Raw genomic sequence first — 19,931 nt, 5'->3', positions numbered from 1 at the left:
CTATTCTCCTTTCTGGGATAAGTCCAATTAGTTATGATGAATTTTTTTTTCTATTTTTTAAATGTTACTGATAATTTTGCTAATATTAAAAAAAATCTGTGTTCATGAATGAACTTAGCCTGTGATTGTCCTTTTTCCATGGTAATCATTCAGTTCTGTTTTGTGCATGTTAAATTAGAGGGGTTTGGCAAGTGTCTTACATGATATTAGAAATTTGGATCTGGAGTACTTAGTAACGTGGAAAAGGCTGACTATAAATATTTTGATATAATAGTTGAGAAAATACAGCTGGATGATGTTGAATAGGAAGGTATATAGAGTAAGAACAGAAATGAGGATGGAATACAACATTTTGGGGGTTCATCGATGGTGGTAAAGCCAATAATTAGAGACTTGTTGGAAAGGCAGGTGTGAGAAACAGGGAATTCAAAGGAAGGAAAAACTTCGCTATCAGTTTTTAACTGTGGTGGGTAGAAGAGATGTGAGGTTAGAGAAAATGGAAACAGCAAATGTAGTACTCTGAAAAAGTATGGTGGTAAAAGGAAGGAGGGGGGACACCAATGAAGGTAGAGCTGGAGGCAGTTTTGAAGGAAGTTTTTATTTAATTTTTTAAGGATGGATGAGACTTCATGTTTGTAGGTGAAGAGTAAAACTCTAGTAAAGAAGGATGTAGTGAATATAAAAGGGAAATGTATATTCACCTAAATCTTTGCCAAACAAGATTTCAATGTAATTTTATCTGTTCTTCTGTAATCTAGGGTTGTATTTGTCTTTCAGAATGTTTCCAAACATGATTTATTTAAACACTCTAATTGGAGAAGGAAATCTATTACTTGGTTAGTTTATTTCTGGCAGATCAGCCCTTAGATACTAACGAGAGTCTCAGGGAAAGAGGACATCTAGGGTGGAGAGTGGCTCAGTAAAGACTAGGTCATTCACCAGCCATAAAAATCACAAAATAATAGTGGCTTAAGCAGAAGCAAAGTAGAAGTCTGTTTCTGATTTATAGGGCAGTTTCTATGAGGGAAGCTGAAAAATAGAATTTTTATTTTGCAGGAGCATATGCTTAGCTAAAAATTGATGGCTCTAAGACTAAGGAGGAAGGGAGCAAGATATTGAGAGAATGGTATCAGTGTCTACACAGTTGAGACAATCTTTTAAATAAAATTCATCTTTTGTGTGAAAGGCAGTATTTGCATAGTTTAAGAAGTCAAAATGCACCTGTTTGTACCTAGGCTCTCTACTTACTAGCTCTGTGACCCTGAGCAAATTCCTTTTTCTCTTTGTGCTTTAGTGTTTTCCTAATAAGATGGAGAACAGTGTTAAATATAAGGTGCCTCATAAATTGGTATGAGGATTAAATAAGATAATCTAAGTAGTTGACTAAGTCAGTGCCTGGTATATCTAACCCAAAAACAAGTATTAGTTTTGTCATTTGCCTCTGATTTTCAAGAATCAAGGGTGTGTGGAAGGAAAAAACAAAAACAAAACAAAACGAGACAACAACAACAACTAAAAAAAAACCCCAAACCTAATATTACTTATGGGATATCAAAAAGTGATTTAACTGTTACGCATAGGATATAATTGAAAAAGTAATTTCAAATCTCATGAGAACCTGTAGATTTAAGATTGAATTTTTTTTGGAAGCCTTGGATGGTACCCAGAGTTAGCCAGACTGCAAAGTTTGAGGGCACAGTCCTCCACAAGACCACCCTTACTTCGGATACCACCTGAAATTTCAGGGGACTCCCAAAGCCACCCTCAGGTTTGATAATTTGCTAGGACTCACAAAACTCACTGAAAGTTATCACACTCATGAAAGGATTATAGATTACAGAGAAAGGATGGAGTTTAAAATCAGCCAAGGGAAAGAAGCACATAGGATAAATTCCAGGAAGGTTCCAAATGTGGAGCTTTTGGTGTCCTCTTCTTTTAAAGTCAGGACATTACTCTCCCAGCATCAGTGTGTGACAGTATGTGTTGCCACCCACCTAAGCTCACATGAGCTTTGGCGTCCAGAGTTTTCAAGGCATGATTAATTGATTTCCCATGTAGCTGAACTCAGTCTCCATGTTGGCTCATACTTTGTGACCCAAAACCCTTACCCTGAGTGGTATTGTTGGATTTTTTTAGCATGGCCAGCCCCCACCCTAGGACTATTGGATGTGGCCAACCCCATCCTAAAATCTGGTGTGGCCAGCACCCACCATAAACAAGGACACTTCTATGAAGTTTGACAGATTACCTCCCAGAAGCTGAGGACAAGTCCAGACTTCTCTTTGGGCAAGGCCAAATTCTTTACTACATAGAAAGATATAAGGCACTGATGAAAAGCAAGAGACATTTGCAAATGGAAGTTCAACATGATTATCTGTTGAAGATATCAAAGTTAAAAAAAAAATCTTAAAAACACATAAGTAAAACAAAGATCATTCAGGTGAAAATAAACATCCAGAACATTTGATCCAGCGGTGTAATTTAAAATCTAGAAATTTGGGCACTAAAGCAAAATTTGAGGAGCTCCTTGAAAAGAGATCAAAATAAAAATTTGAGATATATAGGGGAAAAAACGAGAAAGAAAACTCATGGTGCTACTAAATGATTATTGTGGAAAGATGTTCTTAAGGAAGAATAAAGTGCATTTTTTTGTAAATTGTGGGGATTACTGCATTCACTTGTATTTTGAAACAGATTGGAGGATTTGATATAATTAATGGTTTATGTTTGTATAGAAAATTACAGTTTTGTTAAATACTTGTACTTACCTTGGATAAGTGTAGCCAAGTGTATTAGGAGAGTATTATTTGTTTTCCTATTTTTATTGAAGAAAGTACTGATGTTAGAGGTTTTTGAGTGATTTGTGCCAGGTTGCTGGGTGAGTTTGGAGCAGAGCTGGAACTGGAATCCTTGTCTCCTAACTTTTTGCTTAAGTACTTTTTTTCCCAACTACAAAATGATTCTTCTTGGATCTATTCTCTAGGCCTAGGCACAATGTTTTCTGTTGGTAAGGAGGGGGAGGGGGATTGGAAGGCAATTGGGTGGTACCTGCCTGTATTTACTTTGGTTATCTCATCTAAGACTATTCAGCACCTGTCTGCTGCTGCTGCCCTCATCTGCCTGAGTCTTCTGAACAGATCAGCCCAGGATTACCCTTGGATGCACACTGGGGCCAACCTTGGCTCCTCTGTGCCATACTTTTTTCATATCCAGTCTGTCTGCAGGCCCTATGGACTTTTTCTTGCTACCCGAATGACCTTGTTTGTCCCTGACTCTCTGGCTCTGCTGTGATTCCTCCTCTTTTCTCTGTTTTCCTCATCAGCCCCTTTTCACAGCAAGGTATCCAATTTTCTTTTTCTCTAAACATTTAACATTTTATTTTAAATACTAGGCTGTGAATTGATTTTTTTCTCTCTTGATATACAGTTCTGTGATTTTCAGCACATGTTCACATTTGTGTAACCACTGAAATAGGATATATAACAATGCTATAATCCAGAAAAACTGTCCTGTATTATTCTCTTATAGTTAACCTCTCCCTTTATCCATAACTTGTGTCATCCACTAATATAGTCATCATCCTTCTATTTTTGTCTTTTTGAGAATGTCAAGTAAAATGTAACTTTTGAGACTCTCTCCTTTCACTGACATAATACCTTTGAAATGCATTCAAGTTGTGTTTACAAATAGTTTCTTTTTATTGCTGAGTAGTATTCCCATAGTGTGGCTATACCACAGTATAAACAGTGGTTTACTTAACCATTTACTTGCTGAAAGACATAAGGGTTGCTTCCAGTTTTTGCCTGTTATGAGTAAAGCTGCTATAAACATTTTTGTATAGGATCCCCCCCCCAATTTTTGAAATTGTAAAATATGCATAACATAAAATTTACCATCTTAACTATTTTTACTTGTACAGTGCAATGGTATTAAATACATTTATATTGTTGTGCAACCGTCACCACTATCCATCTCCAGAACTCTTTTCATCTTGCTAAACTGAAACTCTGCACCCATTAAACAATAACTTCCTACTTTTTCTTTTCCCCCAGCCTCTTGCAACCACCATTCTACTTTCTGTCTCCATAATTTTGACTATCCTAAGAATCTCATATAATTGGAATCATATAGTATTTGTCTTTTTGTAACTGGCTTGTGTATAGGTTTTTGTGTGAACATAAGCCTTAATTTCTCTGGGATAAATGTCCAGGGCAATTGCAGGATTCTGTGATAGTTACGTTTAGTTTTTAAAGAAACTGCTAAACTTTTCCAAAGTAGCTGTACTGTTTTACAATCTCACCAGCAATGTTGTTAAGTCCAGAGTTTGAATTCATTTTCTAGAGAGGTAACTTTGGTGACCCCCTTAGAGTAGTCATCACTGGATGATTTGGAAAATAGTAACTACCACTCCTGTATTCATTCACGTGGATTGGGGGGGGAGGTGGAGAAAAGATTCAGCGCTGGGTAGAAACTCAGTAGGTATCTACTGCAGTAGTGGTTTCCAAACCTGTATGCACACCAGAATCATCAAAGGAGCTCTTAATAATACAAATTCATGGGTCTCATACAGACCTGCTAAATTGGAATCTGTATTTTTAACAAGGGCTCAAGAGAATTTTAAGTGGTCATGCTCACATCAGTTGGAACATTGTGTTGTAAGATCGATGGAATTTCCAAAAGTTTAGAAGTGTATGATGTATATTTAACAAATAAAAAATTTCCCATCCTCTTATCTTTCCTGCTTCTCTCTCTTTGACCCTATGTTTATATTTTGTCCCCTCTTCACATCAGTTTATGAAATGCTCTTATTTATTTATTTACTTAAGCTTTATTTTTAATTGAAGTGTAGTTGATTTACAATGTTGTGTTAGTTTCTGGTTTACAGCAAAGTGATTCACTTATATATATTCTTCATATTGTTTTCCATTACGGTTTATTATAGGATATTGAATATAGTTCCCTGTGCTATACTGTAGGACCTTGTTGTTTATTATTTGGTCCCCTCTTGATACTTACTTCTATTTTTTATTTGGTCTCCCCCATCTAGTTTTTCACTGGTCTCTCTTTTCTCTCTCTCTCTCTCTTTTTTTTCCTCATGTGTCTACTAATAAGTTATTGATTGCTATTTTCTGTTTTTACTTGGTCCTTCAATTGTAACTTTCTAGGTTCCCTTTTTCTCCACTGTGTGAGGTGGTTGCTCTTCAGCATCTAGAGCTCATTTTCTTTCTCATACTAAGATATATTTATCCTCTTCTTCAGGCAGGTAGATCCAAGTCTCTCTCACGGATCATTCTTTTTTTTTTTTTTTGGTGGTACACGGACCTCTCACTGCTGCGGCCTCTCCCGTTGCGGAGCACGGGCTCCGGACGCGCAGGCCTAGCGGCCATGGCTCACGGACCCAGCCGCTCCGTGGTATGTGGGATCCTCCCGGACAGGGGCACGAACCCGTGTCCCCTGCATCGGCAGGCAGACCCCCAACCACTGCGCCACCAGGGAAGCCCATGGATCATTCTTATTAATGGCAGGAGCAGAAAACAACTATCAGGGTTTGGTGGAGGAAACTTTAAGTTTTATGTTTATTTTTCTCCTCTTCTTATAGGGAAGAAGAAGAACGTTTGAGAAATAAAATTCGAGCTGATCATGAGAAGGCCCTGGAAGAAGCAAAAGAAAAATTAAAAAAGTCAAGAGAGGAAATCCGAGCAGAAATACAGACAGAGAAGAATAAGGTAGTCCAAGAAATGAAGACAAAAGAGAAAAAGCCACTGCCAGCAGTTCCTATACCAAACCTTATAGGAACACATGGTGGAGACCCAGAAGATAATGACCTAAGAGAGAAAAGGGAAAAAATTAAAGAGGTAATAAGCTGAGATTTGTGATACGGGGTGTTATGGATATGGATATGTCTGTCTGTCTGTCTATCTATCTATCTATCTATCTATCGGGCTGGCCAAAGGTTCCTTTGGTTTTTAAGTAAAAAAAAAAAAAAGACACATTTTTCATTTTCACCAAGAGCTTTATTGGACAATGTATTCACCATTTTATTCCACTACCTTCTGCCATTTTTCAGGCAACTTCATAATTCCATCTTCCCAAAGCTTTTTATCTTTTTGAGCAAAGAACCGTTCTAGGTGCCTTTTACAGTCTTACGGGGAATTGAAATTTTTTCCATTAAGAGAATTGTGTAAAGAGTTAAATACATGGAAATCGGAAGGTGCAGTGTCTGGTGAATACGGCGGATCAATCAGAACTTCCCAGCCAAGCTGTAACAGTTTTTGCCTGGTCATCAAAGAAGCATGTGGTCTTGGGTTATCCTGATTGAAGACTATGCATTTTCTGTTGACTAATTCTGGATGCTTTTCGTCGAGTGCTGCTTTCAGTTGGTCAAATTGGGAGCAGTACTTGTTGGAATTAATCGTTTGGTTTTCTGGAGGGAGCTCATAATAGAGGACTCTCTTTGAACCCCACCATATACACAACATCACATTCTTTGGATGAAGCCCGGCCTTTGGTGTGGTTGGTGGTGGTTCATTTTGCTTGTCCCGTGATCTCTTCCATTCCACGTTACTGTACAGTATCCACTTTTCATCGCCCATCACAATTAGTTTTCAAAACAGAACATTTTCATTATGTTTAAGTAGAGAATTACTATGCGGAAATATGGTCAAGAAGTTTTATTTTTGCTTAACTTATGTGGAACCCAGACATCAAAGTGATGAACATGACCAAGCTGGTGCAAATGATTTTCAGTGCCTGATTTGGGTATTTTGAGTATGTCGGCTGTCTCCTGTGTGGTATAACATTGATTGTTCTCAGTGTCTCGATTTGATTGCCATTAACTTCAAATGGTCTACCTGACCATGGAGCATCATTCAGCGAGAAATCTCCATGAAACTTCACAAACCACTTTGGACATGTTTGATCAGTCACAGCACCTTCTCCATACACTGCACAAATCTTTTTTTGCGTTTCAGTTGCGTTTTTACTTTTCTTGAAATAATAAAGCATGATATGCCCCAAATGTTGCTTTATTTCTTCCATCTTCAATATTAAAATGGCTGCACGAAAATTCACCAGTTTTGGTTTGTTTTTTTAATGCACACTGATATGAGGTCTGTCACAATACGATCTAATAAAATTGTTTGGAATGAAGTTAAAGACAACTAAGCGCTACTAGAGCCATCTTACAGAAAAAACTGAATGAATCTTTTGGCCACCCAACCCAATATCTATCTGTATTTGTACCATCTATGGTGTCATACTTTGATCTTGTTTGTTTTGAGGTCAAAATTGTAGTTCAGTTTGCAAGTTGGCAGTAAGAGCTAAAACTCTCTTAATATCGATTATAATTATAGAATACTTAAAATTTTTGATATAATGTTGTTTGGATAGTTACATTACTCACCCTGTGTTCAGAGATCTTTTGATGTTCAGTATTTTATAAATAATGTAGAGTATATCCATAACAATTTATCATTTAATAAGAAATTTCTTAAGTGTTTAGTTACTCGGAACTCAGCTAGATATTATGTAAATCTTCTCATAAACATGTTTCTGAAGAGTTAGCATTATGTCTGCCATCTTTCAAGGAACCCGTTGTGATACCACTTAACTATACTGCAGATTAAGAACACATCCTTCCAAAGAGTCTCAATGGATTGAAGAGTAGGGAAGGATTGATTTCAACTTTTTTGAAATTTCTTTTGGTCTCAGAAGTCTGTCAATTTGTTATTCTAGGAGTTATTTGGAGATAAAGAGAGTACCAGAGGGAGAGGAGATCTGGTGAATATTTTAGTAGAACTTTGTTAATTAGAACTCCTAATTCTGGGTGGAGTTTGTAGTTGTACTGCTTATGAAGAAAAAGACTTCGTTAGAGTGTAATAGCATCAACAATATTTCAAATCTATTGTTCATCATAAAATAAGACAATAAGTTTAGTTCAAATAGATATCTATTTGGATATATTCTAGTAATGAATATGGAAGATTTGCAGGTATTTTAAGCGTGGCCTTATGAATTGGTATAAAATATGCCCTCTGATTTTACCTCACCTTTGGATTCTGTGTTTTATACTCAGGCTGCTTGAGGCACTTTCTTTGGACAGTGTTGAGGACTTTGATACATTTCTTTTCAGATGCCTGACCCTTTTTTTTAGATGTCATTAGAATTTATTGAAATACTGTCTGATGTACATAATAATTCAGATAGGTAACTGTGTGTTGAGAGGACCCAAGACCACCCACAGGCTCAGTGATTCACTGGGAGTACTCACAGAACTTAGCAAAACTGTTGCATTCATGGTTTTGGTGTATTCAGCTGAAAATGTACAGATTAAAATCAATAGAAAAGGCACATAGGACGAAGTCCAGTAGAGACCAGGTACAAACTCCTAGTTGTCCTCTCCCAGTGGAAGGATACGGACAGCGCTTAATTCTTCCAGAAGTGATTTGTGGCAATGTGCACAATGTATTGCCAGCCAGGGAAGTTCACCCCAGCCTTGGTGTCCAGATTGTTTATCAAGAGTTCATTATGTAGGGTTGGCTAATCTTAGTTCTTCAGCCCCTCCAGAGGTCATGCTGATACCGTGTGGTTCAAGGTCCCCACCGTAAATCACGTTTTAGCATAAACTATCTGACATGGCCCAAGACTTCAGGTAAACAAAGATACTCTTAACAGGCAGGATAATAAAGGTTTAGAGGTTATTTTCCAGGAGACTGGTACAGGCCAGACCTTTTTTGAGGATGTGCAGGGTTTGGACAACCCAGACCTGCTAAGTGAATCCTATAGAGCATACAATATTATCCAGGGTTCTTGTAAATTAACATAAAACATATTAAGAATCCCTGTGTAGGCTCCTGTTAAACATTATGGTAACTGACTTAGTAAGCAGAGAAAGTTGGGATCTAAGCCTGCAGGGGAAGAAGCTAACAAGAGGCAAGGTGATGTGAATACCTGCAGAATATCTGAAAGTATCAAGAATTAGAAACACCATTTACCTCTGAAGGCAGGGGTATAAAATAGAGCTGGAAAAGGATTATTTGAAAGTTTTTAAAGGAGCTCTTAACCCTTAGATCCCTAGTTCCCTAGCCTAAGCATCCTAGTTGCTGTCCTCCCTTCCCCAAAAGAAGACTAAAAGTTTACTTTTGGATGGATGAATTAGGGAAGATCTAGACTTTGGGAATACCAAGTATGGCTGAGGGGAAAGGGCAGAGGTCATTCTAAAAAGTGAAGCGGCCATAAAAAGAAAAACGAAATTGAGTTATTTGTAGTGAGGTGGATGGACCTAGAATCTGACATACAAAGTGAAGTAAGTCAGAAAGAGAAAAACAAATACTGTATGCTAACACAGATATATGGAATCTAACAACAACAACAACAAAAGTGGTCATGAAGAGCCTAGAGGCAAGACGGGAGTAAAGACACAGACCTACTAGAGAATGGACTTGAGGTTACAGGGAAGGGGAAGGGTAAGCTGGGACAAAGTGAGAGAGTGGCATGGACATATATACATATAGGTAGCTAGTGGGAAGCAGCCGCATAGCACAGGGAGATCAGCTCGGTGCTTTATGACCACCTAGAGGGGTGGGATAGGGAGGGTGGGAGGGAGACGCAAGAGGGAGGAGATATGGGGACATATGTATATGTATAACTGATTCACTTTGTTATAAAGCAGAAACTAACTCACCATTGTAAAGCAATTATACTCCAATAAAGATGTTTAAAAAAAAAAAGTGAAGCGAGTAGTAGGGATGGAGGGAATTAAGTGAAAAATGGATTCTGAATATTGAGACAACTTTATCCTGCTCAACTCTTTGAATTCTGGCAGCCAGGTGTATTTTCAATTAGCAGGAAAATGAAGGACTTCTGTCTGGAGAGACTTGACTGGCCCAAGAGGAAAGACCTAGTCTATTTCTCAGTGAAACACCCCTGGGTTTCATCTGAGCTCCCTAAGATGAGGCTCAGTCAATAAGTCTTGCCTCTTCACTGACAGCCTTTGATTGTCTTGTAAGTGCTTCACTCATATGTGAAGAGCAAACCACGGATCACCAGACATGTAAGGAAAGTTTCTCACATGAGACAAATGGAAGAAAGGAATTTAGAGGATACAGAAACCATACAGGGAGCAGAATACATATATCAAAAAAGAATATCTTTAGGATGCCGAAAAGTTAAATTCATGAAATGAGAATAAGTTATAAAAAGGAACATTTACAGAATAAGGAAGAGTTCTTGGAAATTAAAGATATTGATACATTAAAAAATTCAGTAGAAGAGTTGGAAGATAAAATTGAGCAAATCTCTTGGAAGGACAAAAGATTAAGAAAACAAGAAAAATGATAAGATCAATCTGGAACATCTAACAAGTGATTAATTAGGAGTTTTGGAAAAAGAACAGGGAAAATAGAGGGGAAGAAGTCAAAGAAACAATTCAAAGGCTCCTACTGAAATTTTAGAAAAAGAGGCGTAAAAAACAGATCCTAAAAGTTTACAGAGAAAAAAATAGTTTCACCCAAAAGATTTGGATTGTACATAATGGCACATTAGATTCCTCAACAATAATATTAGAAAGTGGAAGAGAATGGAGCTAAGGTTAGGAAGAATTATATATTCAGCCAAATTATGAATCAAATCTGAGGGTAAAGATATTTTTAGATGTTTTCTCAGATTGCTACTGCAAAATATGCTTCAGCATAAAAATAGGAAGATAAACGATTTTGGAAACAGGATCTGTCACTAGAGAGAGAAAGGAAGGTCAGTCTCAGGACTGTGAAAAAGGGGATCAGATGATGGCTGTGCTTCAGGTTGAGAGAATGGAAGTCTAGGTTAGAGTTAGGAGGATAGAGAGCCTCAGGAAGGATTTATCAGAGAATAAAATGGAACTGATGGTTTATCTGATGTGTTTAATTATATTGAGACAAATTTTGAAACTCAAGTATAATTTGGAAGTAAATTAATAATTGTTACATTTAAAACTACATCAACAAAAATACCCACCAAACTTCAGACCAGTAGTTAACATCAGGGAAAACAAAAGTTGAACAAAATAATATAGTAATTGTAAGAAAAACATGTTGTTAACTACATTGGTAGGATGTGAGCCAGGGAATATATGTGGGGAAGTTTATGTGGAGGTGAGCTGATAGTGTATACGAAAGCTAAATTATCTTAACTATAGGGGAATATAGTAAATAGCTAAAACTTTTTTTAAAATCAAGAAATAGCACTAAAAAATGTACTTAGAAATACAGTGGTAAATAGAAAAGCAGGTCAAAGAGTTTAAGTAATTGGCTAAGGAAAGTGGAAGGAAAGGAAAGTGGGGAAGATAGGACAGGCTATTAGATTTTTTAAAAATTCAACTTTATTGAGACATAATTTATGTACAATAAAATGTATTTATTTTAAGAGTATAGCTTGGTGAGTTTTGGCAGATGTATATACTTGAGTAACAACAGTGGCGATCAAGCTGTGAATAGGTCCATAATCTCAGAATGGTTTATTTGTGCCCCTCTTCAGTCTACCCCATTCCTTGGCCCCAGGCAACTGCTGGTCCGCTTTTAATCATTATAGATTAGATTTGTCTTTTCTAGAGTTTCAGTGAAATGGCGTCATAAGGTATGTGATATTTTGTTTCTGGGCTTTGGCTCAGCCTGTTTTTGAGATTCATCTATGTATATTACAATAAAGGTAATTTTTTTTTCTTCGTAGTATTCCATTGTATGGCTATACGATGATTTGTTTTATTCATTCACCTGTTGAACATTTGTTCAACCTTTGGTCCAGTTTTTGGCTATTATCAATAAAGTTGCTATGTACATTTGTGTACAAGTCTTTTTGTGGGCATATGTTTGTTTTAGTTTGACGTTTCAGTCTGTGATCTGTTGTGAGTTATTTTTTTTTTGTTTATTGTGTGAAGTAAAGGTTGTGCTTCATTTTCTCCCCATAGGGCTTTTTAGTGTTCCAGAATTATTTGTTGAAAAGATTATCCTTTCTTGATTGAATTACCTTGGCACTTTTGTTCAAAATCAATTGATAAAATCAACAGATGTTGAGTCTCTTTCTGGACTCATATCTGTTTCATTAATCTATATTCCTGTCCTTAATGAGAGTAGGACGCTGTGTTGATTGACTTTTATAGTTAAGTTTTGAAATCAGTTAAGTCCTCCAACTTTGTTCTTTTAAAAATAGTTTTGGCCATTCTAAGTCCTTTGACTTTATTGAATTAGCTTTTCTGTGAAAATAAAAGGTTGCTGGGATTTTGATTGGGATTTCATTGAATCTGTAGATGATTTGGGAAGAATTGTCATCTTAACAGTATTGACTTTTTCATTCCCTGAGCATATCTGTCCGCTTACTTAGGTTTTCTTTAATTTACCTCAGCAGTGTTTTGTAGTTCTTAGTGTATAGTTCTTGCACATGTTCTATTTCATGTTTTTTGATGCTAGTATAAATGGAATTGTTTTTGAATTTCCATTTCTGTTCATTACTAGCATATAGAAATATAATTTATTTTAGTTTGCTGAACTTGTATCTTATTTACTGAAGTCATCTTCTAGTTTTAGTGGCTTTTTATTTTAAGATTGCTTAGGATTTCCCTTGTACATCGTCATGTCGTCTGTGAATAGAGGTACTTTTCCTTTCTCCTTTTTGATTTTTATGCCTATTATTTCTTCTTATTATTGCCATGGCGAGGACTTTCAGTACATTGTTGAAAAGAAGTGATGAGAATAGATGTACTTGATTTGTTCTCAACTTTAGGAGTAGGGTCTTTTACCATTAAGTGTGATGTTAGCTGTAGTTTTTTTTTGAAGATGCCCTTAATTAAGTTGAGGATGTTGCCTTGTAGTTGTGGTTTACTGAAAGTTTTTTTCATGAATTGGTGTTGAATTTTGTCAAATGTTTTCTCTACATCTAAAAAGATGATTGTATGATTTTTTTCTTTTTATTCCGTTAACATGGTGAATTATAGTGATGTGTTTTTGAATGTTAAATTAGACTTATATTCCTGGGTTAAACTGCACTTGGTCATTGTGTAGTATCCTCTTTATATATTGTCACTTTTTGTTAAAGAATTGTTAAGGAATTTTGCATCTGTGCTTTTGAGATATGTTGGTTTTTAATTCCCTTGTAATGTCTTTGCCTAGTTTTGGTGTCTGAGTAATGCTGGCTGCAAAAAACAAGTTGATAAATGTTTTAATGAATATTATGTTTGAGATACCACAGGCTACTGTTACATAATTCAACTAATATATAATTAAATACTCTGCTGTTGTGTAGCTTAGTACTCCCTGGCTTGTAAGAAACTCAGTTCAAACTAATTGATATAAAAATATTTTTTAGCTTAGGGGCTCTGAACTAGAGCTTCAAGTTTGGCTGAATCCAAGTCTGTAGATGTTATTGTCAATAATATGCATGTCTCTTTCTGTTTTCTTTTTTTATTTAGTTTCTACATGTTGGGAGAGAGACCCCATCAGCTCCAGGATTATATATTACATAGATCTTGAGATTGCAAAATGAGATTCCTTCTGTCTGCTGGTGTCTATAACAATATGTATGAAAGGACTTGACTGCCTTTACTTGAGTCACATGTACTCAATCACTTTGTGTAGGTCAGGGGTTGGCAAACTACAAACTGCTGGCCAAATTCTGATTGCTGCCTATTTTTTAAAAATACAGTTTAATTGGAACCCAGTCATGCTCATTTGTTTATGTATTGTCTAGGGCTGCTTTTATTTTTTTAAAATACAGTTTAATTAGAACCCAGTCATGCCCATTTGTTTATGTATTGTCTAGGGCTGCTTTTATGCTGCAGTAGCCAAGTTTAGTAGTTGCCATACATGCTTACGGACTGCAAAGCCTAAAATATTTACTTTATAGGAAGAGTTTGCTGATCTTTGGTCTAAAGGTTATGGATACTCTAGCTAGGCTGTGTCAATTGGTTGTGGAATCAGAGCCGCTTTTTGACAGCTTTGTCAGAATCACAGTGAGGGAAGGAGAGCTGTTTCCAAAAGGATTGGCAGTTCCTAAAAGGAAAGAATGCCAAATAGACACCTTTCTCCCCAATAAAAACAGTTTTTCTATTACAACTCATTTTTTGTTCTGTTGTATAGACTTAAGGTAAACATGATTATGTGTGTTTTCACACTGATACAGGTGTTAATAGAATAATATACTAAAGTAGGAGATACAGGAGAATGTGTAAGGATATAGTAATAGAATCTCTAAATTATGTGAAATATAAAGATAACAGTCTGTGAAAAATATAAATTGATGGGTTATAATTTTTCCTTTCTCAGATGATGAAACATGCATGGGATAATTACAGGATATATGGATGGGGACATAATGAATTGAGACCAATTGCAAGGAAAGGACACTCCACTAATATATTTGGTAAGTTTACTTTTTTTTTAAATTTAATTTTATTTATTTTTTTATACAGCAGGTTCTCATTAGTTACCCATTTTATACACATCAGTGTATATATGTCAATCCCAATCTCCCAATTCATCACACCACCACCCCGCCCCTGCCACTTTCCCCACTTGGTGTCCATACGTTTGTTCTCTACATCTGTGTCTCAATTGCTACCCTGCAAACCGGTTCATCTGTACCATTTTTCTAGGTTCCATATACATGCATTAGTATACGGTATTTGTTTTTCTCTTTCTGACTTACTTCACTCTGTATGACAGTTTCTAGATCTATCCACGTCTCTACAAATGACCCAATTTCATTCCTTTTTATGCCTGAGTAATATTCCATTCTATATATATGCCACATCTTCTTTATCCATTCGTCTGTCAGTGGGCATTTAGGTTGCTTCCATGTACTAGCTGTTGTAAATAGTGCTGCAATGAACATTGGGGTGCACATGTCTTTTTGAATTATGGTTTTCTCTGGGTATATGCCCAGTAGTGGGATTGCTGGGTCATATGGTAATTCTGTTTTTAGTTTTTTAAGGAACCTCCATACTGTTCTCCATAGTGGCTGTATCAATTTATATTCCCACCAACAGTGCAAGAGGGCTCCCTTTTCTCCACACCCTCTCCAGCATTTGTTGTTTGTAGATTTTCTGATGATGCCCATTCTAACTGGTGTGAGGTAATACCTCATTGTAGGTTTGATTTGCATTTCTCTAATAATTAGTGATGTTGAGCAGCTTTTCATGTGCTTCTTGGCCATCTGTATGCCTTCTTTGGAGAAATGTCTATTTAGGTCTTCTGCCTATATTTGAATTGGGTTGTTTGTCTTTTCAATAGTGAGCTGCATGAGCTGTTTGTATATTTTGGAGATTAATCCTTTGTCCATTGATTCGTTTGCAAATATTTTCTCCCATTCTGAGGGTTGTCTTTCCATCTTGTTTGTAGTTTCCTTTGCTGTGCAAGAGCTTTTAAGTTTCATTAGGTCCCATTTGTTTATTTTTGTTTTTATTTCCATTATTCTAGGAGGTGGATCAAAAAAGATCTTGCAGTGATTTATGTCAAAGAGTGTTCTTCCTATGTTTTCCTCTAAGAGTTTTATAGTGTCTGGTCTTACATTTAGGTCTCTAATCCATTTTGAGTTTATTTTTGTGTATGGTGTTAGGGAGTGTTCTAATGTCATTCTTTTGCATGTAGCTGTCCAGTTCTCCCAGCACCACGTATTGAAAAGGCTGTCTTTTCTCCATTGTATATCCTTGCCTCCTTTGTCATAGATTAGTTGACCATAGGTGCATGGTTTTATCTCTGAGCTTTCTATCCTGTTCCATTGATCTATATTTCTGTTTTTGTGGCAGTACCATATTGTCTTGATTACTGTCGTTTTGTAGTATAGTCTGAAGTCTGGAAGCCTGTTTCCTCCAGCTCTGTTTTCTTCCCTCAAGACTGCTTTGGCTATTCGGGGTCTTCTGTGTCTCCATACAAATTTTAAGATTTTTTTGTTCTAGTTCTATAAAAAAATGCCATTGGTAATTTGATAGGGATTGAATTGAATCTGTAGATTGCTTTGGGTAGTGTAGTCATTTTCACAATGTTGATTCTTCCAATCCAAGAATATGGTATATCTCTGCATCTGTTTGTTTCATCTTTAATTTCTTTCATCAGTGTCATAGTTTTCTGCATACAGGTCTTTTGTCTCCCTAGGTAGGTTTATTCCTAGGTATTTTATTCTTCTTTTGCAATGGTAAATGGGAGTGTTTCCTTAATTTCTCTTTCAGATTTTTCATCATTAGTGTATAGGAATGCAAGAGATTTCTGTGCATTAATTTTGTATCCTGCAACTTTACCAAATTTATTGATTAGCTCTAGTAGTCTTCTGGTGGCATCCTTAGGATTCTCTGCAAACAGTGACAGTTTTGCTTCTTCTTTTCCAATTTGTCATGTCATCTGCAAACAGTGACAGTTTTACTTCTTTTCCAATTGTATTCCTTTTATTTCTTTTTCTTCTCTGATTGCTGTGGCTAGGACTTTGAAAACTATGTTGAATAATAGTGGTGAGAGAGGACATCTTTGTCCTGTTCCTGATCTTAGAGGAAATGCTTTCAGTTTTTCACCATTGAGAATGATATTTGCTGTGGTTTTGTCATACATGGCCTTTATTATGTTGAGATAGGTTCCCTCTATGCTCAGTTTCTGGAGAGTTTTTATCATAAATGGGTGTTGAATTTTGTCAGAAGCTTTTTCTGCATCTATTGAGATGATCATATAGTTTTTCCGCTTCAGTTTGTTAATATGGTGTATCACATTGATTGATTTGCATACATTGAAGAATCCTTGCATTCCTGGGATAAATTTCACTTGATCATGGTGTATGATCCTTTTAATGTGTTGTTGGATTCTGTTTACTAGTGTTTTGTCGAGGATTTTTGCATCTATGTTCATCAGTGATATTGGTCTGTAATTTTCTTTTTCTTTTTTAACATCTTTGTCTGGTTTTGGTATCAGGGTGATGGTGGCCTCATAGAATGAGTTTGGGAGTGTTCCTCCCTCTGCTATTTTTTGGAAAAGTTTGAGGAGGATGGGTGTTCCCTCGTCTATAAATGTTTGATAGAATTCACCTGTGAAGCCATGTGGTCCTGGACTTTTGTTTGTTGGAAGATTTTTAATCACAGTTTGAATTTCATTACTTGTTATTGGTCTGTTCATATTTTCTGTTGCTTCCTGGTTCAGTCTTGGAAGGTTATACCTTTCTAAGAATTCGTCCTTTTCTTCCAGGTTGTTCATTTTATTGGCATACAGTTGCTTGTAGTAGTCTCTTAGGATGCTTTGTATTTCTGCGCTGTCTGTTGTAACTTCTCCTTTTTCACTTCTAATTTTATTGATTTGAGTCCTCTCCCTCTTTTTCTTGATGAGTCTGGCTAATGGTTTATCAGTTTTGTTTGTCTTCTCAAAGAACCAGCTTTTAGTTTTATTGATTTTTGCTCTTGTTTTCTTTGTTTCTGTTTCATTTATTTCTGCTCTGATCTTTTTGGTTTCTTTCCTTCTGCTAACTTTGGGTTTTGTTTGTTCTTCTTTCTCTAGTTCCTTTAGGTATAAGCTTAGATTGTTTATCTGAGATTTTTCTTCTTTCTTGAGGTAGGCTTGTATTGCTATAAACTTCCGTCTTAGAACTGCTTTTGCTGCATCCCATAGGTTTTGGATCATCGTGTTTTCATTGTCATTTGTCTCTAGGTATTTTTTGATTTCCTCTTTGATTTCTTCAGTGATCCGTTGGTTATTTAGTAACGTATTGTTTAACCTCCAGGTGTTTGTGTTTTTTATGTTTTTTTCCCTATAATTGATTTCTAATCTCATAGCATTGTGGTCAGAAAAGATGCTTGATATGATTTGAATTTTCTTAAATTTACTGAGCCTTGATTTGTGACCCAAGATGTGATCTGTCCTGGAGAAGGTTCCATGTGCACTTGAGAAGAAAGTGTTATCTGCTGTTTTTGGATGGAATGTCCTATAAATATCAATTAAATCTATCTAGTCTATTGTGTAATTTAAAGCTTGTGTTTCCTTATTAATTTTCTGTTTGGATGATGTGTCCATTGGTGTAAGTGAGGTTTTAAAGTCCCCCACTATTGTGTTACTGTCGATTTCCTCTTTTATAGCTGTTAGCAGTTGCCTTAGGTATTGAAGTGCTCCTATGTTGGGTGCATATATATTTATAATTCTTATATCTTCTTCTTGGATTGATCCTTGATCATTATGTAGTGTCCTTCCTTGTCTCTTGTAACATTCTTTATTTTAAAGTCTGTTTTATCTGATGTGAGTATTGCTACTCCAGCTTTCTTTTGATTTCCATTTGCATGGAATATCTTTTTCCATCCCCTCACTTTTAGTCTGTATGTGTCCCTAGGTCTCTTGTAGACAGTATATATATGGGTCTTGTTTTTGTATCCATTCAGCGAGTCTGTGTCTTTTGGCTGGAGCATTTAATCCATTGACGTTTAGGGTAATTATCGATATGTATGTTCCTCTCACCACTTTCTTAATTGTTTTGGGTTTGTTATTGTAGGTCTTTCCTTCTCTTGTGTTTCCTGCCTAGAGAAGTTCCTTTAGCATTTGTTGTAGAGCTGGTTTGGTGGTGCTGAATTCAGTTAGCTTTTGCTTGTCTGTAAAGCTTTTGATTTCTCCATCGAATCTGAATGAGATCCTTGCCGGGTAGAGTCATCTTGGTTGTAGGTTCTTCCTCTTCATTACTTTAAATATATCATGCCACTCCCTTCTGGCTTGTTGAGTTTCTGCCGAGAAATCAGCTGTTGACCTTATTGGGGTTCCCTTGTATGTTATTTGTCCTTTTTCCCTTGCTGCTTTCAATAATTTTCCATTATCTTTAATTTTTGTCAGTTTGATTACTATGTGTCACGGCATGTTTCTCTTTGGGTTTATCCTATATGGGACTCGCTGTGCTTCCTGGACTTGGGTGGCTATTTCCTTTCCCATGTTAGGGAAGTTTTCGACTATAATCTCTTCAAATATTTTCTTGGGTCCTTTCTCTCTCTCTTCTCCTTCTGGGACCCCTATAATGCAAATGTTGTTGCATTTAGTGTTGTCCCAGAGGTCTTTTAGGCTGTCTTCATTTCTTTTCATTCTTTTTTCTTTATTCTGTTACTCAGTAGTGAATTCCACCATTCTGTCTTCCAGGTCACTTATCCGTTCTTCTGCCTCAGTTATTCTGCTATTGATTCCTTCTAGTGTATTTTTCATTTTGGTTACTATATTGTTTATCTCTGTTTGTTTGTTCTTTAATTCTTCTGCGTCTTTGTTAAACATTTCTGGCATCTTCTCGATCTTTGCCTCCATTCTTTTTCCAAGGTCGTGTACTTTCTTCACTGTCATTATTCTGAATTCTTTTTCTGGAATGTTGCCTATCTCCACTTCATTTAGTTGTTTTTCTGGGATTTTATCTTGTTTCTTCATCTGGTGCATAGCCGTCTGCCTTTTTATCTTGTCTATCTTTCTCTGAATGTGGTTTTTGTTCCACAGGCTGCAGGATTGTAGTTCTTCTTGCTTTTGCTTTCTGCCCTCTGGTGGATGAGGCTGTCTAAGAGGATTGTGCAAGTTTCCTGATGGGAGGGACTGGTGGTGGGTAGAGCTGGCTGTTGCTCTCTTGTTTACTTTTTCTAATTACTGTTTTCATTTTCTACCTTCATTTTAAAAGTAGGATCTAACTTTTTAGGTACTTTCTAAAACCTGAGTACTGTAGTCCCCTCTTATCTAAGGTTTTTTTTTCCCTCTGCAGTACTCAGTTACCTATAGTAAACTTTGGTGTGAAAATATGAAATGGAAAATTGCAGAAATAATTCATAAATTTTAAATTGTGTGTCTTTCTGAGTAGCGTGATGAATCTTGCACCATCCTGCTCCTTCCAGGCTAGGGTGTGAACCATCCCTTTGTCCTGCTTGTTAGTTACTTATTAGCCATGTGGATTATGAGATCAACTGTGGAGATATTGCAGTTCTTCTGTTC

The 19,931-nt window shown here is 36.4% G+C and overlaps 1 protein-coding gene across 2 annotated transcripts in view; it reads left to right on the top strand.

Annotated features, from left to right (window-relative positions):
• Window positions 1-19,931, top strand: part of MAN1A2 (mannosidase alpha class 1A member 2) — a 171,240-nt gene that overhangs the window by 44,794 nt on the left and 106,515 nt on the right. For both annotated transcript variants that reach the window (XM_030869200.3, XM_030869199.2), the window contains exons 2-3: window positions 5,600-5,855; window positions 14,292-14,388. In XM_030869200.3, coding sequence (XP_030725060.1) covers window positions 5,600-5,855; window positions 14,292-14,388 — 353 coding nt within the window. The remainder of the gene's footprint in view (window positions 1-5,599; window positions 5,856-14,291; window positions 14,389-19,931) is intronic.

Source organism: Globicephala melas, chromosome 1 (assembly GCF_963455315.2).
Source record: "Globicephala melas chromosome 1, mGloMel1.2, whole genome shotgun sequence".
NCBI lineage: Eukaryota > Metazoa > Chordata > Mammalia > Artiodactyla > Delphinidae > Globicephala > Globicephala melas.
The sequence above is the reverse complement of the archived record's forward strand: the minus strand, read 5'-3'. Positions and strand labels throughout refer to the sequence as shown.